Source organism: Mchenga conophoros, linkage group LG12 (assembly GCF_057382185.1).
Source record: "Mchenga conophoros isolate Kocher_MC1m ecotype Shallow Benthic linkage group LG12, M_conophoros_male_GT1.1, whole genome shotgun sequence".
Classification (NCBI taxonomy): Eukaryota; Metazoa; Chordata; class Actinopteri; order Cichliformes; family Cichlidae; genus Mchenga; species Mchenga conophoros.
This window is the reverse complement of record NC_140537.1, coordinates 3479809-3496162: the sequence shown is the minus strand read 5'-3', so window position 1 is coordinate 3496162 and position 16354 is coordinate 3479809. Positions and strand designations below refer to the sequence as shown.

Below are 16354 nucleotides of genomic sequence, written 5' to 3'. Positions count from 1 at the left end.
AGCGTATCTTTTCGATTTTAACAATGTCCCCTCTGACCACCAGACATGCTGTTTAGGGAGGCTTCTGTTTGGGGTTGTGGTTTTGCATTTTCATCATTTGGCTTTCTTGTACCTTCTTGCTGAAAATTGTTTTCCTCGTGCAGACAGTCAAAAGAAGCATAGGGTGCTAAACGACGTAGCGCTGCTCTCGCCAACAACAATGCGTGCACAAACACGAGCCAATCTTGGACTTTTATTGTGTTTCTTTCTTTGAATGGACCAAGTGTTATAGCCCAACAGGGCAATCACATGTGGGCCTGACAAAAACTGCTGTAACACTGCCTATCCCTTCATCTCTATAGCATCCCCCCCGCCTGTTCTTACGTTTGTTTTGTTCCCCTCTTTCCACCTACCTCTCTCTCCCCTGCTGTGCTGTGCCTCTCTCTGTCTCTGTCTGAGCCCTAGCTACTATTTCTCTTCTCGCTCTGCTACAGTGCATGCTACTTGTAAAAGGATAAGCACCATGCTGTGCTCTTTTGATATTATTTTTCCTCCTCGCCAGCTCCAGCCTTGTGAGGCCTCATATCTAGTGTCATGGCTACTGCTGCAACAACAAGGCCAAGCATGCACCCAGGGAATAGACCATGCCAGTTGTTCATCTCCATCACCTACGGTTTAAACTCGTCCTCAGTAATAGAATGGATCTCACAACTGCTGTGAGATGGAAGTCATCCGTTCAGCTGCATGCTAAGAATACATTTACTCCATTTTCTGCAGGGAAGGGGTAATGTTAGAGAGTGGATCAATTTTCTTTTCTTTTTTCGCAATTCATAGTTAGATGAAGATGGAGAGAAGCATTGTTTTGAATGTGATTTCTTCGTGGTAAAATACCAGAATTCTGAGGGAACAAATGGGTGATGATAACAGGTTGTGATGTGCTCCTAACTACCAGTATAGAAATGGATTGCAATTAATTTGTCTGGAATTCACAGCCTGAATGGAAACTGATTGACATGAATCCTTTGCCACTTTCTCTTCTTAATGCCCGGCACTTTGTAATGATTGTCTTTTGACAAGCAGTAGTTCAAAGAAGAGAAAAGAAGATATTTTGTATAAAAATGTGTCCAATATTTTCATTTGTTTAAGTACTCTGTGTGTCTGTGTCTGTGTGTGTGTGTGTGTGTGTGTGTGTGTTTGTGTGTGTGCGGGGGAGGGGGGGGATCTTTTAGGTTAATCCTAGAGTGTTAAGGTCTGGTGGTCTCTGCTTTTGAAATGTGTGGTGTCGTACTGACAGATCCCCAAAGACATCTATTGGATTTAACCTGCTCTCCGAATTATATAAAGCAGCTCTTTCTAGTGCAAGTAGAATAATTTACAGATGGTGAAAATTTCAGACTTTATTCAGTTAAACAACAGAGAAAAAAGTGTTTGAGATTTACCTAAAGTTCATCACATCTGTGTAAATGTAGGCATCTACACTGAGAAAAGTATTATGTTATATATAAATGTAAATGGCACATGAAGCAGAAAAAATATCATTTCTAGTTGTTGAACGTATATGCAAAGGCCTGGAATTTGTAGTAATGTGATCAAGATATAGGTTAAGTTGTATATCACTAGTAGCTTAGCCCTGTTCAGGAGAAAAACCTCTTACAAGCTGTTGCACATTGCAGTGGAAATCGCAGATCTCTGCACTCATTGATTTAACTATGATTTTTACATCTTATCAAAGAGTAAAGCTTGAAAGTTTCGTTGAGCTACAAGTGGACCTTTTAACCAGGATCAGCCTGAGCACATGAGCAAATCCACCAGTAAACTGCTCAAAAAGAAGAAATATAGACATGAATCCCATGTAACTTTGTAATTTTAACATGTTGTCGCCTCTTGGCCAGTACTCCCTTGAAAAAGAGGTTTTTAATCTCAATGGGACTTTTCCCGGTAAAATAAAGGTTAATAATAATAATCAAAAGGCAGGAAAATTCTTACCACTATTTATATTGAATTACTTATTGAAAAGACTATTTTCCTTGTGGTGTCGTTGTGTGTACTATTTAAGCAGTGCGTTTGACAGTTCATGACTACACTCTGTTATTCAGAGCACATACTTGTTTTATACCCTCCAACAAGTGTATTTTCTTCCTGCATGTCTGGTATAAGTAAACACACACATCTTACAGAGTTGTTAGTGATGACTCTGCAGCCAAGGACTCCTACCAACCTTTGGCATTGCCTAGTAGGATAAGCTATTGGGCATGGACTCACCCCTGAACCCACACACTCACACACATCCCCCCTTTCTCCTCTCCTGAGAGATCTTGGCCACCGAGCCCTTGTTCTGATTACTCTCGTTACTTAATTATACATTTGGACCCACCACGCTCACGACAAAAGGACACTGTGCCTCCATTGACACAGCTCCCTCCTCATTGTGCTCCACTTTGAAAGGGAGTCAAACAAAATAGAGAGGGCCCACTTAAATATGTTGCCACAGGGACTTAATTGACAGATTGAAGGCAGTTTTTTTTCACCGTCGTCCTTTCTCCATGTGGCTCTTTGGTTGAATTGCTCTGTTCCTCATGCATCCTGCTGTGAGGTCCAGTGGGCCTGGCAAGGCAGCTCAGCCACTCCTGTTTCCACAGCTTCTCCATCTTTGAGGTGTAACCAGCCAGGAGCCGTTCGTGACGAGCGAATGTTAGACGCAGGAGCTCGTAAGGTGCATACAAGTTCAGGAATGTTGCAAAGAAAATCAAACAAATGCTGTTAGACAGGGTTATTGACTTTACCTTAACTTAACACATTTTTCCGGAGTAAAGGTGAAAATAATTTCCCGTATTTGTGCGAGTTTAATCGTGTTTTTATTATTTGCCAAAAAGAGTTTTGTGTCGGTGAACATACCAGGAATAAAAGGCCGGGCTCTTGGTATTTGCAGCATTCTTGTCATCTGTTTGCAAAAAGTGGCAAGGTCTGACTTTTTTGAAATCTTTTTCTTTGATATTCTTTTTACTCTTTTTGATATATTTGATCCCAATCACTGCATATTTCATTGGTGAAATTTGAAGTGCTGAAGACAAACCATTTCTCTTCTTGACTGAATGGAAGGTGATTTGGCCTTTAGCTGTGCTAGAACAAGGTACATTTCAGAACACAACCTCTCTTGTTATTCAGTTCCTTTATCCCTGTAGAAGACTGACATACAAATTAAAGACTGGTTTGTCACACCACGGATTTGAAATACCACACTTAATAGGCACTGTGCTGGAGAATTCAAAGAACCTACGCTCTCTGTGTCCTTGAGATGCTATCGTCCAATTTTAAAGCACACTTAAAAGGCTAAATGACAAGCTGCAGCTGAATGCCAAGTCACTAAACAGACTCTTTATAATAGAATCCCGTGCAAAGTATTTTCATCCTTTGCAAATTTAAAGCAGTGAATTTGCGACAGAAACACCAGAAAGGCGTTTTGTGCCACTGTGCTCCTTTTGAAACTTGAAAAAAACCTCTTTCAGACTACCGCACTCTCCTTTCCCTCTTCATCCTCTGCCGTTTGCACTGAAAGCTGACAGTGAATGAGAGGTTGCACACAAAAATAACATCTGCACTGATTATGCTACTGGGGTGGGGAGCCAAATGAATAATTCCTTATATTTCCTGTGTCTGTCTCTTTTCTGTTACAGTGTGACAGCGAGAGTGACATTGACGACAAGGTAAGACTGCTTTTCCTGTGTTTACTCACCCAGCGCATGAAGAATCGGAGAGTTGTGAATAACAAATTTGAGCTCTCAACTGAGAAAGGGGAGATAGTCATAGTGTATTGTTAGCGAAAAAAAGATAAGGGGGTAAAAAGCAACTGCGCCTGGTCCCAACACTGTTGATCATTTGAATCGTACGGAGCATGAAAGTGACAAGAAAAATGTTGCACATCAAGACACTGATTTTCAGTGTTGGTTTTCTGTTCTTTATGAAAAGACGCGGTACCTATTATTTTTGGAACACTTTATGCACAAATATTTCCTACATATGCCTCCTAGCTTAGATCGTAGTGTGTGCTGCATGCAGTAAAATCTGCATTTAATCTATTCACAAAGCACATAACACCTTTATCTGCTTCTAAGTTACTCGACAGCAGCCGGAGTTTGTAACGCGTGTGTTTTATTTTCAGTATGATGAATGACAGATTTACAAGTTACAAGCAGAATGTTTAACAAGATCGTTCAACAATTTCATTTAAAATATGCTTTAGTTGTGCTGCTAACTAGTAACACCTTGATTTTCTTCAGAAAGCGTTGTCATCAGGTTACCAGTTCACAATTTGACAGATGTAGTCTATCAGTTTCACCTCTGAGTGTTTGTAATCATCTCAGAGGTGGTTGGCTGATGGCAGGCACCTGGTTACAAGATGAAACGTCTTTGGGGAACCTTACGCATCCTAATTCCTGCACAGTTTAGCAATTACTCTCTGGTAAATGAATTTGATAGCATGCCTAATCTCCTGTAAGCTTAGCTCCCAGTTCTGTGGAAATGTCTGCAGCTCTCCCTATAAATAATACATTGATAGCAAGCCCAATTTGCATTAACTGTAGCCTGGCAAGTCAATAGGCTTTTATCTCTTCATTTAAGCGAGGAGGAACCGAGGGCACGAGCTAGTTGACACGACAGAGAGATGTAGCAGGCCTGTCAGTCTCCATACGGCTCCCTGGCAACACTGTGGGTGGAGGAGAGAGGGAAGTAAAGTAGAAGGAAGTGTTTCCTTCTAAGGGTTTTTGTTTCCTCTCGGTTACTTGAGACTCGTTTTAATTTTCAGTATTGAAAAAAAAAAAGTTTGGTACTACAGAACTAAACATAAAGATGGGCAGGAGAAAAATCAAGAAGCGCTTTGACAGTTTTACAGAAACTCAGCTGTCTTTCTGTGTTGTTGGTTATGTGTCAGCCTGTCTGTGGACTGGGACGCAATTCAAGACATGGTAGACTGTTAGACACTGCTGCCAAGTCTGATTGTTGAATTTCGTGCCAATTATTTCACAGTCCAAGAGCCAGATTGTAGCTTCACCTTCTTCTCAGACTACTTTTCATTAGTATGTCATCAGGAAGTGTTTTAGCTTGAGAAATCTCTGGAAAAATAGTAATGCCACTTTTATTGCACACCAGTTTGCGCTCTCACTGTGAGAAACATAGTCAGTGCATATTTCTGTAGATGTTAGTGCAAAAAGACATCTTCCTGAACAATCAATGTGAATCCTAATCCATAAGCAGCAAAGTAATACTGCAAGTGAAAACAACTTGTGAAAGTTACTATTAGTCAAACTATCTAGGCTTCAGTGTGGTCGCTAGCTTGTTTTTGTCTGTCTCAACTCTTAGTTTCCATTCTCAGTTCTAAGTTTTTTAAGTACAAGTTTCATGTTTTGTCAAGTCTATATTAAAGCAATACTGACTTGCCCATATGTACAGTGAAAGAGTCGTCAGTGTTATTATTCCTCTCGTTCACACACTGAAGTTGACTCATCTTAGTGGCAGTGATAGGGAGCAATATTCACATGCTTGTTGTTTTCAGGTAGAATAAAATGAACTGCAAAGTTCAGATGAAACTAATGTGCATTTTTACACATAACAAGAGCTTTATAAAAATAATAAAACAACATTTTAAACATAAAGATAGTTTTTAATACTGGGATGAAAACGCTTTGGAGTCAGTGAATGATTCGTTTTCCTCTGTCGAGAGCCTCTGCCAGGCCTTCACTGCAGCCACCTTCAGTTGCTGCTTGTTTATGGGTCTCTGCATTCACTTTTGTTTGCAGTAATCCAAAACCTGGCTTTTTTCCCCTTTTTTTAGCTGCCAGCTAATATTATTTTGACTTCAGCAAGCAACATATGGTAGGAATGCAGCACTGGAACACAAGAACCTAAAGTGTATGCATACACTGCCAGTCCATAGTTGATTGTGGACTGGCTAGTCACACAGGACTATACTGAAAAATGATCATCTAACTACCTTGTTGAAGAATGAAACTAAAAAATAATAATAATAAAAAATTTTATTAGATAAGTAAAAACGGGGGCCTCAAAAATAAGTGTTAAAGTGTTCTGTTCTTCCAGTAGTGGTAAAGTTCCATTCCCACGAGCAGAGGTATTGACTGTAAACAAAAGATTTCTCCTAAAGCCAACAGGAAATGTAACAGAGCAATGGCATAATTCCAAAACTACGTTTCGCTCTTTCGCTGTTGTGGATTCTTTGAAAAGTCTCTGTTAGTGTTGACGTGTTTTCCAAGCGTGCAAGAAGAAAAGAACATCTGGATAAAGGCTATAGCAGCCCTGCCCTTTTTATTGCCTCAGAAACACGTATTACCATAATCAAGGTGATGAGAGTTGCGAATCATCCATATCAAATTGCAGAGGAAGGGAGAAGAATGGGGAAAAAATAATTTGACAGGCCATCACCAAAAGCAGGAAAAAAATATGACGGTGTAAAAATTGGGTTCCATGAGGAGAAAGACAAACACTGTCATTTGTAATTGCCTGCACTCAGGATAACTCGACAGTGATAATTTTCTGCAACGTTTTGCTAAAACAGGTGCCAGCTCCTCCCGAATCTTTCCAGTGAAAACAAAGGCTCCTTTCACATCAGATTACCAGGCACCTGAACACCCACATTGTCGGGATTTCACAGATTAACTTAATTAGAATATTGCTTCCAGGTGTGCCCCCAGGGTGCAATCAGTTACACTGTATTTAAATAACACTGACGAGTTGCTACAGCAAAGTCAGTTTAGATTGCTGCACCTTGTGGAACTCGCTTGCATCAAAGCAATGCTTTGATATAGCACCCAATGGCGTGTTTCCAGAGCATGTCAGATTTGAAATCTTTAGCAATTGCCCAGTCGTTTCTAGTTAAGTGCGAGGGTGCCCTAAGAAATAGCTTCATATAGATGGGCCTGCCTTGATGAAACAAGCAATCAGAATCTTGGTATAGTGTTCACATTGGTACCAGTGTTTGTTGAGAGGCCTGTCATGTGATGTCATGTTTGACAATGAGAAGCATTGAGTGTGATTTTATATAATATACCCTTGATATTGGCTTGTCATATGCCTGCACCTCAGAGGCATAAAATAACCCACAAAATTAGGAATTCTTAAGTAGAACAGTCTTTTCACTGTGTTTACTGTCATTAAAGCAACGGTTAATGTGTTTGCACAAAGCTATGCTAAATTTGAAGCTTGCAAAGAAAGTAACCACAGCTTAAATAAGAAACAGCGTAGCAACACAGAAACTAAATGTATTCACGTGAGACTGTGCTGCACACATGAGAACATCATTCACCGTTAAGTCTGGATCTAAATACTTTGAGCTGCTAAAATGCTCTCATATGCCCCAGAACACGTCTTAGCTCTGCAGAAAGTGGGCTGAGTGATTGGTTGTGCTTGTAGAATGGGACAATTAGTGTGCAGTCACAGGGTCAATGTTGGGTGAAATTGTATAAAGAATTTCAAAACAATTTTATTTTTATAACACCAAATCGAAACAACAGCCATCTCAAGGCTCTAAAGACCCTACAATAATAGACAGAACCCCAGCAGTCAGCACTTGGTGACAGTGGGAAGGAAAAACTCCCTTTTAACAGGAAGAAACCTTCAGCAAACAACATGTACTTAAAATGTAAACAAGCACATTTTTTACGCTCTTTTCCCCAACAACTCATCAAAATCCTCATATCACCAGCAGTAATATCTTTCTGGCTCCTAACCACTTCATGGATTTCTTGTTTCTTTTTGCTGATTTATCACTTGACAGTGATATTAAGCAATTTACTAATTAACTTAAACCGTCTTTTAGTATTACTGATTTCTGCCTCCATCCTTCTGCAATGAATGAACTTTCCAAACTGGCCAGTCTCTGACACATCTGAGGTACTTCAAGTCAGGACATCATTTTCTTTCATTGGAGAGCCATGGAAAGAAATAGAGTGGTATTTTATCCCTTCTCAGTTTGTTCATGCACTCTCCTGGAGTGTCATCCTATCTCCATTAGGCCTCACTTTGCCATCTTCCCTAGCTCCTCCAATTTCGCTGGTATTCTTTCTCCTGTGCAAATATTATAGTTGCCTGTATGCGAAACATTAATGCAGCAGCCTCAATGGCCACACTACCACACAGCGGAGGACACCCCGGTCAGCTAATTCTATTTGGTCCTCTTTGCCGAGCAGTCATTCAGCAGAAAGTGAATCTGTCTCCGAGGGAGTCTCCGAGGACCATTACCACATCCTGTCAATGAGTTCTTTTATGGCTCTGGTGTACTCTTCTACCAGGCCAGCACATGGGCTCTGACTGACACATTAATTCCCCCTCTACGTCCATATCTTCCTGCAGTTTGCAGAATGAATGCCATATCACCACGTCTCAGCGACTTATCATTAATGGCTCGTCGGCTGGTGGTATCCTCCCAACTGAAGCGTTGGAGGTTACGTCCTGTAAAGCTGGCAGTACTCGCACAACATTACCGGAGGATTGGATGGGGATCAAACCATATATGTTAACAGCACCATTGCCTTCACCTCTCTTATTGTTTTAACATTATTCTCTTCTTGTCCCTGGTCTTTTTCATTCACTGGCTACTTCTTAATTGCCTTTTCCATTGTTCATTCTTTACATCTTTTCCTCTGTCACCATCTTGAAAAAGGAAAGAAGCCAATAGTAATATATATGCATGTAGATATAGCCTCCACACTCAACTCCCAGTGCCTTGCAAGCTCTAGATTGGTCTCCAAGAGTCATCATATTCAATAACAAACAGGGCATGCACCGGGCTGCTGACAACCTGAGCGTTTTTTATGGATGGAAAAAATGGACCGGCTTAATGTTTCGACACAAGTGATCATCCGTCCTCATCTCTTTAATGAAATTAGATTAAGTGCACCTGGGAAAGAGCTGAGAAAGCAGAATGCCTCGCCACCATCTTTAGTCTAAAACCAATTTGCCAGTAATATTCCTTTCCCCCCAGCTTGGGAATCATCGTCCCTGATTTAAAATGGAGGAAGAACGAGATGAGACCAGAGCTGACTGGTTGCATTCAGCTCCCCACAGGCACTGTGAAATTAGAACTGACACCGGCAACACAGGCCTTAATATGGAGATGTCATTTTTTTCTCTTCTTGCTTTTGTCTTTCTCTCTCCTTCCTCCCTTCTCGTCCTTCATTTCTTCCTCTTAGTCAGTTAGTTCCTCCTTTCAGGATTGTTTTCGCTTTCTGGCAGAAAGCAGAAAAGGGTGGAAAATGTGGAGAAACATTCAAATCAGAAGATTAACCATTCCCCCTAATTTCAGTATTGTTTGGATGTAAAGCTTCCTGTGAGTTTATGGATTAAGGTTAAGATTTAGTTTATGCTATAATCAGCTTCTTAGAGGAAAATAATTCTGACTTTTAGCTTTGTACACTGGCCAGAAATAAATATATTCTTCATTAGTTGGTCTCATGATGTTTATTACATCTAGCTGTTACAATGTACCTGGAAGCACTTATCTCTTTGATTGATATTGGGCTGTTTGCAACATGCTCTCATTTATGGTCAGCTCCAGCTCATATGAGCTCTGCAGGCTTCTTTTTTTTTTTTTTTTTGAGTGGTTTTCAAGCAACGCATCTGTTGCACATTTAGTGCACAAGTATGCAGTTATCAGAGAGCTCACTTTGATTTGCCTCTGAAGTGAAGAAGGACACATTTAGTCTTAGCAGCATATGATGCGTGTGTATTTGTGTAGCTTAGAAGCAAGTGATACTAAGGGCACGCTCTGCGGTGAAAACCAGCCCCAGTGCATGTTGGGAAGAAGAGGCGTGATGACAGAGAACGACTTGGAGTTTCTGCAGGGCCAGCCAGCAGACACAGCCAACTGACATCAGCAAAGACAGCTTGTCACTAGCAATGCATGTCATACAGCAATGCAGGGACAGTCAACGCAGCCGTGGCATCACCGATGTGGCATCCAATATCCCGGTCCAGATTCTTTCTTAAAGGTTAGCACAGATGTTGGCATCGCAGATGAAAATAGAAGGTCTGTGGCAACCAAAACCACGTCAGCCACTAAGAACAAGGGAGGTATGAAAACATAACATGGCATCCAGACTGTAATCTTCTTTCACTTACTGCCGTCTTTCAGCGAGGCTGTTTGTGATGGCAGAGAGTGTTAATAGAACATAGTTGTTCCTTTGTTCTGTTAAAATCATAGCACACACCCTACCCTCTGTCTCTGGAACAGCAGTGCTCTGCTAGCTCTTTGAAAAAAAAGAAAATCCCGTCACCACTCAGCCATGTTCAACAGCTTGTGATCATTGTTATTGGGGGAATTATTGTTGCCTCGATGAACACCAGGTTTTGCTATGTGTTTTTCTTCCACCCGGACTAGATCCATTTTTAGAGGCGGTTTTCTTCAAACACTGTTTTTCCCACCTGAGAGCTCCGATTCTGTAATAGAAGAGTTTTCAGCAACGGCCAGGTGAAACGCTCGATTGAACAATTTTCTGCTAGAGATCTCATCAGTTCAATGATACGGTAATAGAGAAAGCATGGCACGCCATATCAAACAAGACAAGTTGTGAGATTTTACACCAGCTGTGATGTCACAATGCATCTAACTGGTACTGCATCAAAGTATTTGGATCTGTTGGGAATAATGCTATAAGTGCACTGCGTTATTTGTTATATCCATGTTTGTAGAGAATATTTTTAGCAGTATACATTTTGAAAAACAAACTTTTTTTTTAATTAATAGTTGCATTTGTAAGTTAAAGAAGATTTCAGCTTGGATTGGAAGCTTCACCCACAATTTAATTATTTCGAAAATAATTAAAATTAAGTCATGTTGAGGTTTATTTATAGGTCATATGCTTCTAATGATGCGCTTTTACAGCAGTCACTTAATCAGAAGTGAAGTAATCTCAGTGCATTTGTGTGACAAAACCTTTAGCATGCGGCTAAACTCTCTAACCCTGTGCTAAGTGTGTGTCCACTCTGCTCCAAACCCACATGGCACAGAAATCATTGTTTTTCAAGTGGCCTCTGTTTGAATAACAATCCAAGCACTATATACATTTTTCCACATGAGTAATAAAAGTAAAATTGACTCCACATTGGATACAGATGTTCTGTGGGAAGCGAGTAAGACACAAATGTTTTTGTGTATGTGGATGTAGGATTTGAGCGTTTCTGATCGTGCATAAACATAATGCCAAAGTGGGTTTTTATTCAATAAACATGGTTGGACTGTAATTACTTACACATTTCTTCTGGCTGGAAATGGAAGACAGACTTGTGTGCGTTTATGCTGGCGCACCAAGACTCTGTCTCAGCCTTGGCTTGTCTGCACGAGGCCGCTTAATGCAAGAGGACTCACTTTTCCTTCACAACAAATGACATATGCATTCAGGGATAAATATAGAATTCCCCGTTGTTATTAGGAATCAGTACCATTCTGGGTAATGTTTCCCTGAAGAAGCCTTGTCTCCTCTTTGCCCTTGAAAATGATTAAATGTAGTTTAGGTTGACTGTGGCTGCAGGAAAATAAGAGCTCCTGTTCCTTTTAAAAAGTAGCCAGTCAGCAATGTTGTGTGACACACTTTTTATAGAAATCTTATAAGAAATATCAACACGTATTAAAAAAAAGTCCCAAGCTATAGTTATTTCTTGAGGCTCTTTATTTAATCTTCAATTACATACTGAGGCCAGGTTTCACAACCTGTATGGGAAGGATCAGTTGCAGCCCTCATAATGGTGATGACGGACAATAAAGAAAGTGAGCAGTGAGCAGCTTTCCCACCGGCTGAGAGAAACATATACCATCGTTCTTTTGCTAACCGAGTAAATCTAAACACTCAGATGCCTGTGGACGGCCTGGTGACTGCCAGACCTGAAGCGCCGCAGGTCCTCGCGTCACTTCGGCTCTGGAGGGAACTTTCCGTGGGCGAATGTGTATGTGATGTGGAAAACTGAGAGCCCCGTAGAGTAGAGGCCTAAACAGGGGCCTGCTGTCTTCAATTAAACCAGAAACCCCAGCCATGGCAGTCCCCTATGCACAAAAGCAGTCTGTGATGTGCACCAGTCAGAGGACGAGGTACAGGGCTTCAAAGATTGAAGGAGAAATAAAAAATTATGTCTTTCCTAAAAGTTAGGAGGAATGTGGAAGCAGGGGGGGAGAGCAAAGCAGGCATTAATGATGGCTGTCACTCATGCTCACTTGCCAGTTCCTTTTCCCTCTTCGTATCGTTTTGTCAAGCTTTAATTAGCGAACACACCTGGACTGTCTCTGAAGTTAACTGTGGAACATTGCCTGCCATGGTTTCTGTGGGCACTGAAGACCAATTTCATGCAGGGCACATTGGCACAACTGAAGCTGATATGCTTGTCAGTTGCAGCTTGACACACAGAAGCGGTATACCAGCTCTTGGATATGTATGAGGTTTTGGAGCTACAGACATCGACCAGCATTTGAACGGTCTCCCTGCCAAGCACCACCGACACAGGCGGCATGGGCATCCATTAAATTAATTTGACTTCATTAGTGCAGACCTGCTTGGCCTGGGGTGCCCACAGAGATGCCAGAGGGTGGGAGGTAGGGGGCTGGTGGTTGAGTGGCATCAGCCGCTGTGCTCTGAGGAGAGCGAACACATGGCACTGACAGGCGGAATATGGCCCCAGTTCTTACACCGGGACGGCTGCCAAACAAAGGCAACATGCGTCACTGGCTTTAGGGGAGCTCAATCAACACCCGGTTGGAGTATTAACGCCATGTGTGCCGTGCCACATCAGTGAGGAGGCCGCGGGTCGCCGGGCAGCCTACAAGTCAAACTTGTGCACACAGTGAATGTGGCAGAGTGATATGATACAGGGACGCTGCCAACGGGTTGACCCACCGCCATCACCTTTGTGTCTGCTGCCAGAAACGCTTCGTATTATGTTATAAAGCTCACGCTTATTATTGTTGTGTTGTGTGCACAGTTTTAGCTTGTGAGCGATTAAATCATGCTCGCATGTCAGCAGGACTGAGCCGCACAATACTGTGCATGTTTTGACGACGTTCAGTCTAATGTGCGCATAGAGCTGGGCGATATAAGAGTTTTTCATATCACGATATGTTTTTTTTTTTCATTTCAGGCGATAACGATATCTATCACGATATAAGCCAAATAACTATATTTGTAAGATTTAAATGTGCCGTTGCTCACAAGTAAAATGTGAAATACTCAGCAGCTTGTTTTTATTTAAATATTTATTTCCCATAATAAGTTCAACAGGGTAGATGTACTTAAGGAACATGAGACTTTTTCAGATAAATAAAGGCAAATATTGCAAACTACACAAAAGGCAGCCGCTAAAGCGTTTAAGTTTCAAAATAGAACAAACGAAACAGACTAAACTGTCAATTCCACTTAGAAACAAAATATTAATTCTAAAAATAAATCTTAGTTTGTTTTACAGAAGAACAGACAAAACTGACTAACTTTTGTCAATATCAAATAAACTGAGAACTAAAAGGAAATTCTCAATCTCTCCTTGTTGTATAGCTGAGCTTTTCAAACAGTTTTAACAGTTACGTTAGTCTGACAAAAGCCGAATGACGAATTAGCGCTTCCAGTCAGATATTGAGCTGCACCGCTTTATTGTATTTCCAGACCTGCTTTCGGCACAATTTACAGTGCGCGCTACTCCTACCTTCACCTACGGAGCTTCTGTGGCTCTTCCGGTCAACAATCTCTCCGGCATTGGAACCATCATCTGTTTTCTCTTCGGTAACCTTCGGTCACGCTCTCGGTTGATTTTTCTCTAGTCGGCACACTCATTTCCTCCATTACCCGGGCGGCACGGCGGCTGGCTGCTTCCCAAACAAATACACATGTGCGGCTTGGCACTTGTGCCGTACGTAACAAGTCATGTGACGTGACGCTGCGGCTGTGATTGGTTCGGCTCTGTGCTAGTTAATTTGGATTGGCTGTTCTTCTTTTTTTTTTAAGAGGACAAGAGAGATGAGGTCTATCGCAATAGTTTAACCTTTCTATCGAGAAAAAGTTATTTCGCAATACGTATCGTTATCGTTCTATCGCCCAGCTCTATGTGCGCATTTTTCGACAAATTACTATTAGTACTAATGGCGAATAGAATTACTGTTCCAAGCACTTCTCTGTATGATTGATAACAAGCTAATGTCCTCAGTAATGAACAGATATTACTGCTTTTTATCTAAAAGTTGATTTGATCTGGATCTGAAAACCTTTTCAACTCAGTTGCACCAAACTGCCAGCAAAGGTGATAACTTTGCTTTGACTTAGATTTCCTGGGCTTCCCTGTAATTGTTTGTTAAAGAAAACAGCGAGCTCACACGCCTTGCTTAAAAGCACCTTGATAGTACAATCTGCATCCTCACAACCCCACCTACAGCCACCTTCTGGAGCTGACCTTAGCTCTGCTCGGAGTGGTGCACCTGATAAATACAGAAGTGTGGAAATAAATAAAAAATAGGGGGGGTATTAAGTCCAGATAGGACTGGAAGGTAGCCTGAGGGTGGTAAGTGTTCTGCCTGACAGCAGTGAACACTTTGATCAGTGAGGCCCGTCTGAAGATCGCTTCCACATCTGCACAGGGGGAACGAGCTGTAAACTGCCAAGAAGCATTTTAATGACAGTTGGATTATAAAATGAAAGAGGGCTCCAGATGGCAGGCAGTGCAGCGGCTGCGGTTCGAGGGGAGGCTGTTTAAACTGCTTTTTTATTGATAAAATATGGGGTGAAAAATTGTGCAAGGCTTATTAGGCATCCCACTGTGATGTTGCTCAGCTGGCCAAGCTGTTCAGCATGGCCCTCATCCAAACATGCCTCCATAAATTTTTAGCAGTACCTTTAAATCTGTAAGATCCCTGCTTGTTAAGTTCACCCTGGCTCCCCCAAATCCCCCACACAGTATTTGTCCTTTAAAAGACTTGCTTGTGTCCTTTATTTGTGAACCAGCAGGATGTTACTAGCTCAACGTAGACTGAGGAGGTGGGAGGACAGGGGTAGGGGGTTCCCACATAACGTGCTCATTATCGTCTCCCTACAGCCAGAGTTTACCCCTTAAACAACTTAATTCCTGTATGATTTCATTAGCTTTACTCTCCGAGTAATAAAACGAGGCTGACCTTATTAATTCGAGACACCGTGGTTATGTCTATACTTAAATACACAGGGTGCTGTTCAGGGCAGAAATGCTCATCTGGGCTTTGACTTGTGATAACTGGTTTCAATAGTGGCTAAAAAGCAGAAATGGTTGGATTTAGTGTGGATCGACTTCCAATAAAGCTCAAATTGCACGATTAGTAATCTGTATCACTAGTTTCAGTGCAAAATGCGTGAGCGTGTTCAGTAATGAAACCCCTTTCAGGTAAGTCATGCTGAGGCTTCATAAATGCACATGTGGGGACGAACTTTGATCATGTACGGGGTGGAAAAGTCATGTTATATTTGTATGTAATTACTAGTGATGTTGATTGTCATCTTCCAAATATCTCTCAGTCAGTTAATATTACCTTACACTAAAGTGGCCTAATGCATGTCTTTGATTTGGAGCTCAAATTGAATTTGCTTGAAATGTGAATAGGCCTCATTCACAAGCTGAGAAAAGGCAATGGTATCAGTAAAAGGGATCGCTAAAAGCCGTCTTAACTCCTTCAAAATCTATACATGTCACATCTATGTCTTTCACTCGGGAAAAGTGGGCCCTCTTCCGCTGAGATATGTTGTTATCCATGCTCTCACTGCTAATTTAAAATCCATTTAAGCTGATAGGGTGGTTGACTGAAGCGGCGTTTTAATGCCCTCGCAGAAATTGACATATACACCGCTTTTCCTACCTTCTGAAAACAAGCTGTCCCCATTTATATTCCATAACTACCACTTCAAGGCCAACTTGCCGCGCCCCCATTCCACCCTCACGCCTATCCGTGGCGTCAAAGACAATTACTGTCAACATCACATCAAATTACAACTGTTGGTTTGCTTGTTTGTCTCGTTATGTGACTTGAAAACTGCCATCTTCTACCCAGGGAAGGTCCCCTCCCTCCTGCTGTCCTCCCTTTTGCCCACCCTTACGGGTCTACACACACTGACACGCATAAATCCCAGCGCAGAGAAGAGAAAGGACAGGCAGCCGGCAGCCTAATGGACTAATTTGTAATTGCGATTGAGAGGAAGCTGAGTTGTTGGATGTGTCATAATTTGACAGCTCCGAGCCGGACCATGACGCTTCAGCCGCAAATGTTTCCCTCCCCCCTCCTTTCTTTCCCACTCCTTCAAATGCTTTCTTTCTTCCCCTCCACGGAGAATAGTCAGAAAGGAAGGTGATGGGAGAGATGCTTTCGGCACATTCTGCT

The 16354-nt window shown here is 41.7% G+C and overlaps 1 protein-coding gene across 9 annotated transcripts in view; it reads left to right on the top strand.

The window, feature by feature from the left end:
* fbrsl1 (fibrosin-like 1) overlaps positions 1–16354 on the top strand; it is a 288815-nt gene that overhangs the window by 196517 nt on the left and 75944 nt on the right. For all 9 annotated transcript variants that reach the window (XM_085293337.1, XM_085293336.1, XM_085293335.1 and 6 more), the window contains one exon: positions 3654–3683. In XM_085293337.1, coding sequence (XP_085149463.1) covers positions 3654–3683 — 30 coding nt within the window. The remainder of the gene's footprint in view (positions 1–3653; positions 3684–16354) is intronic.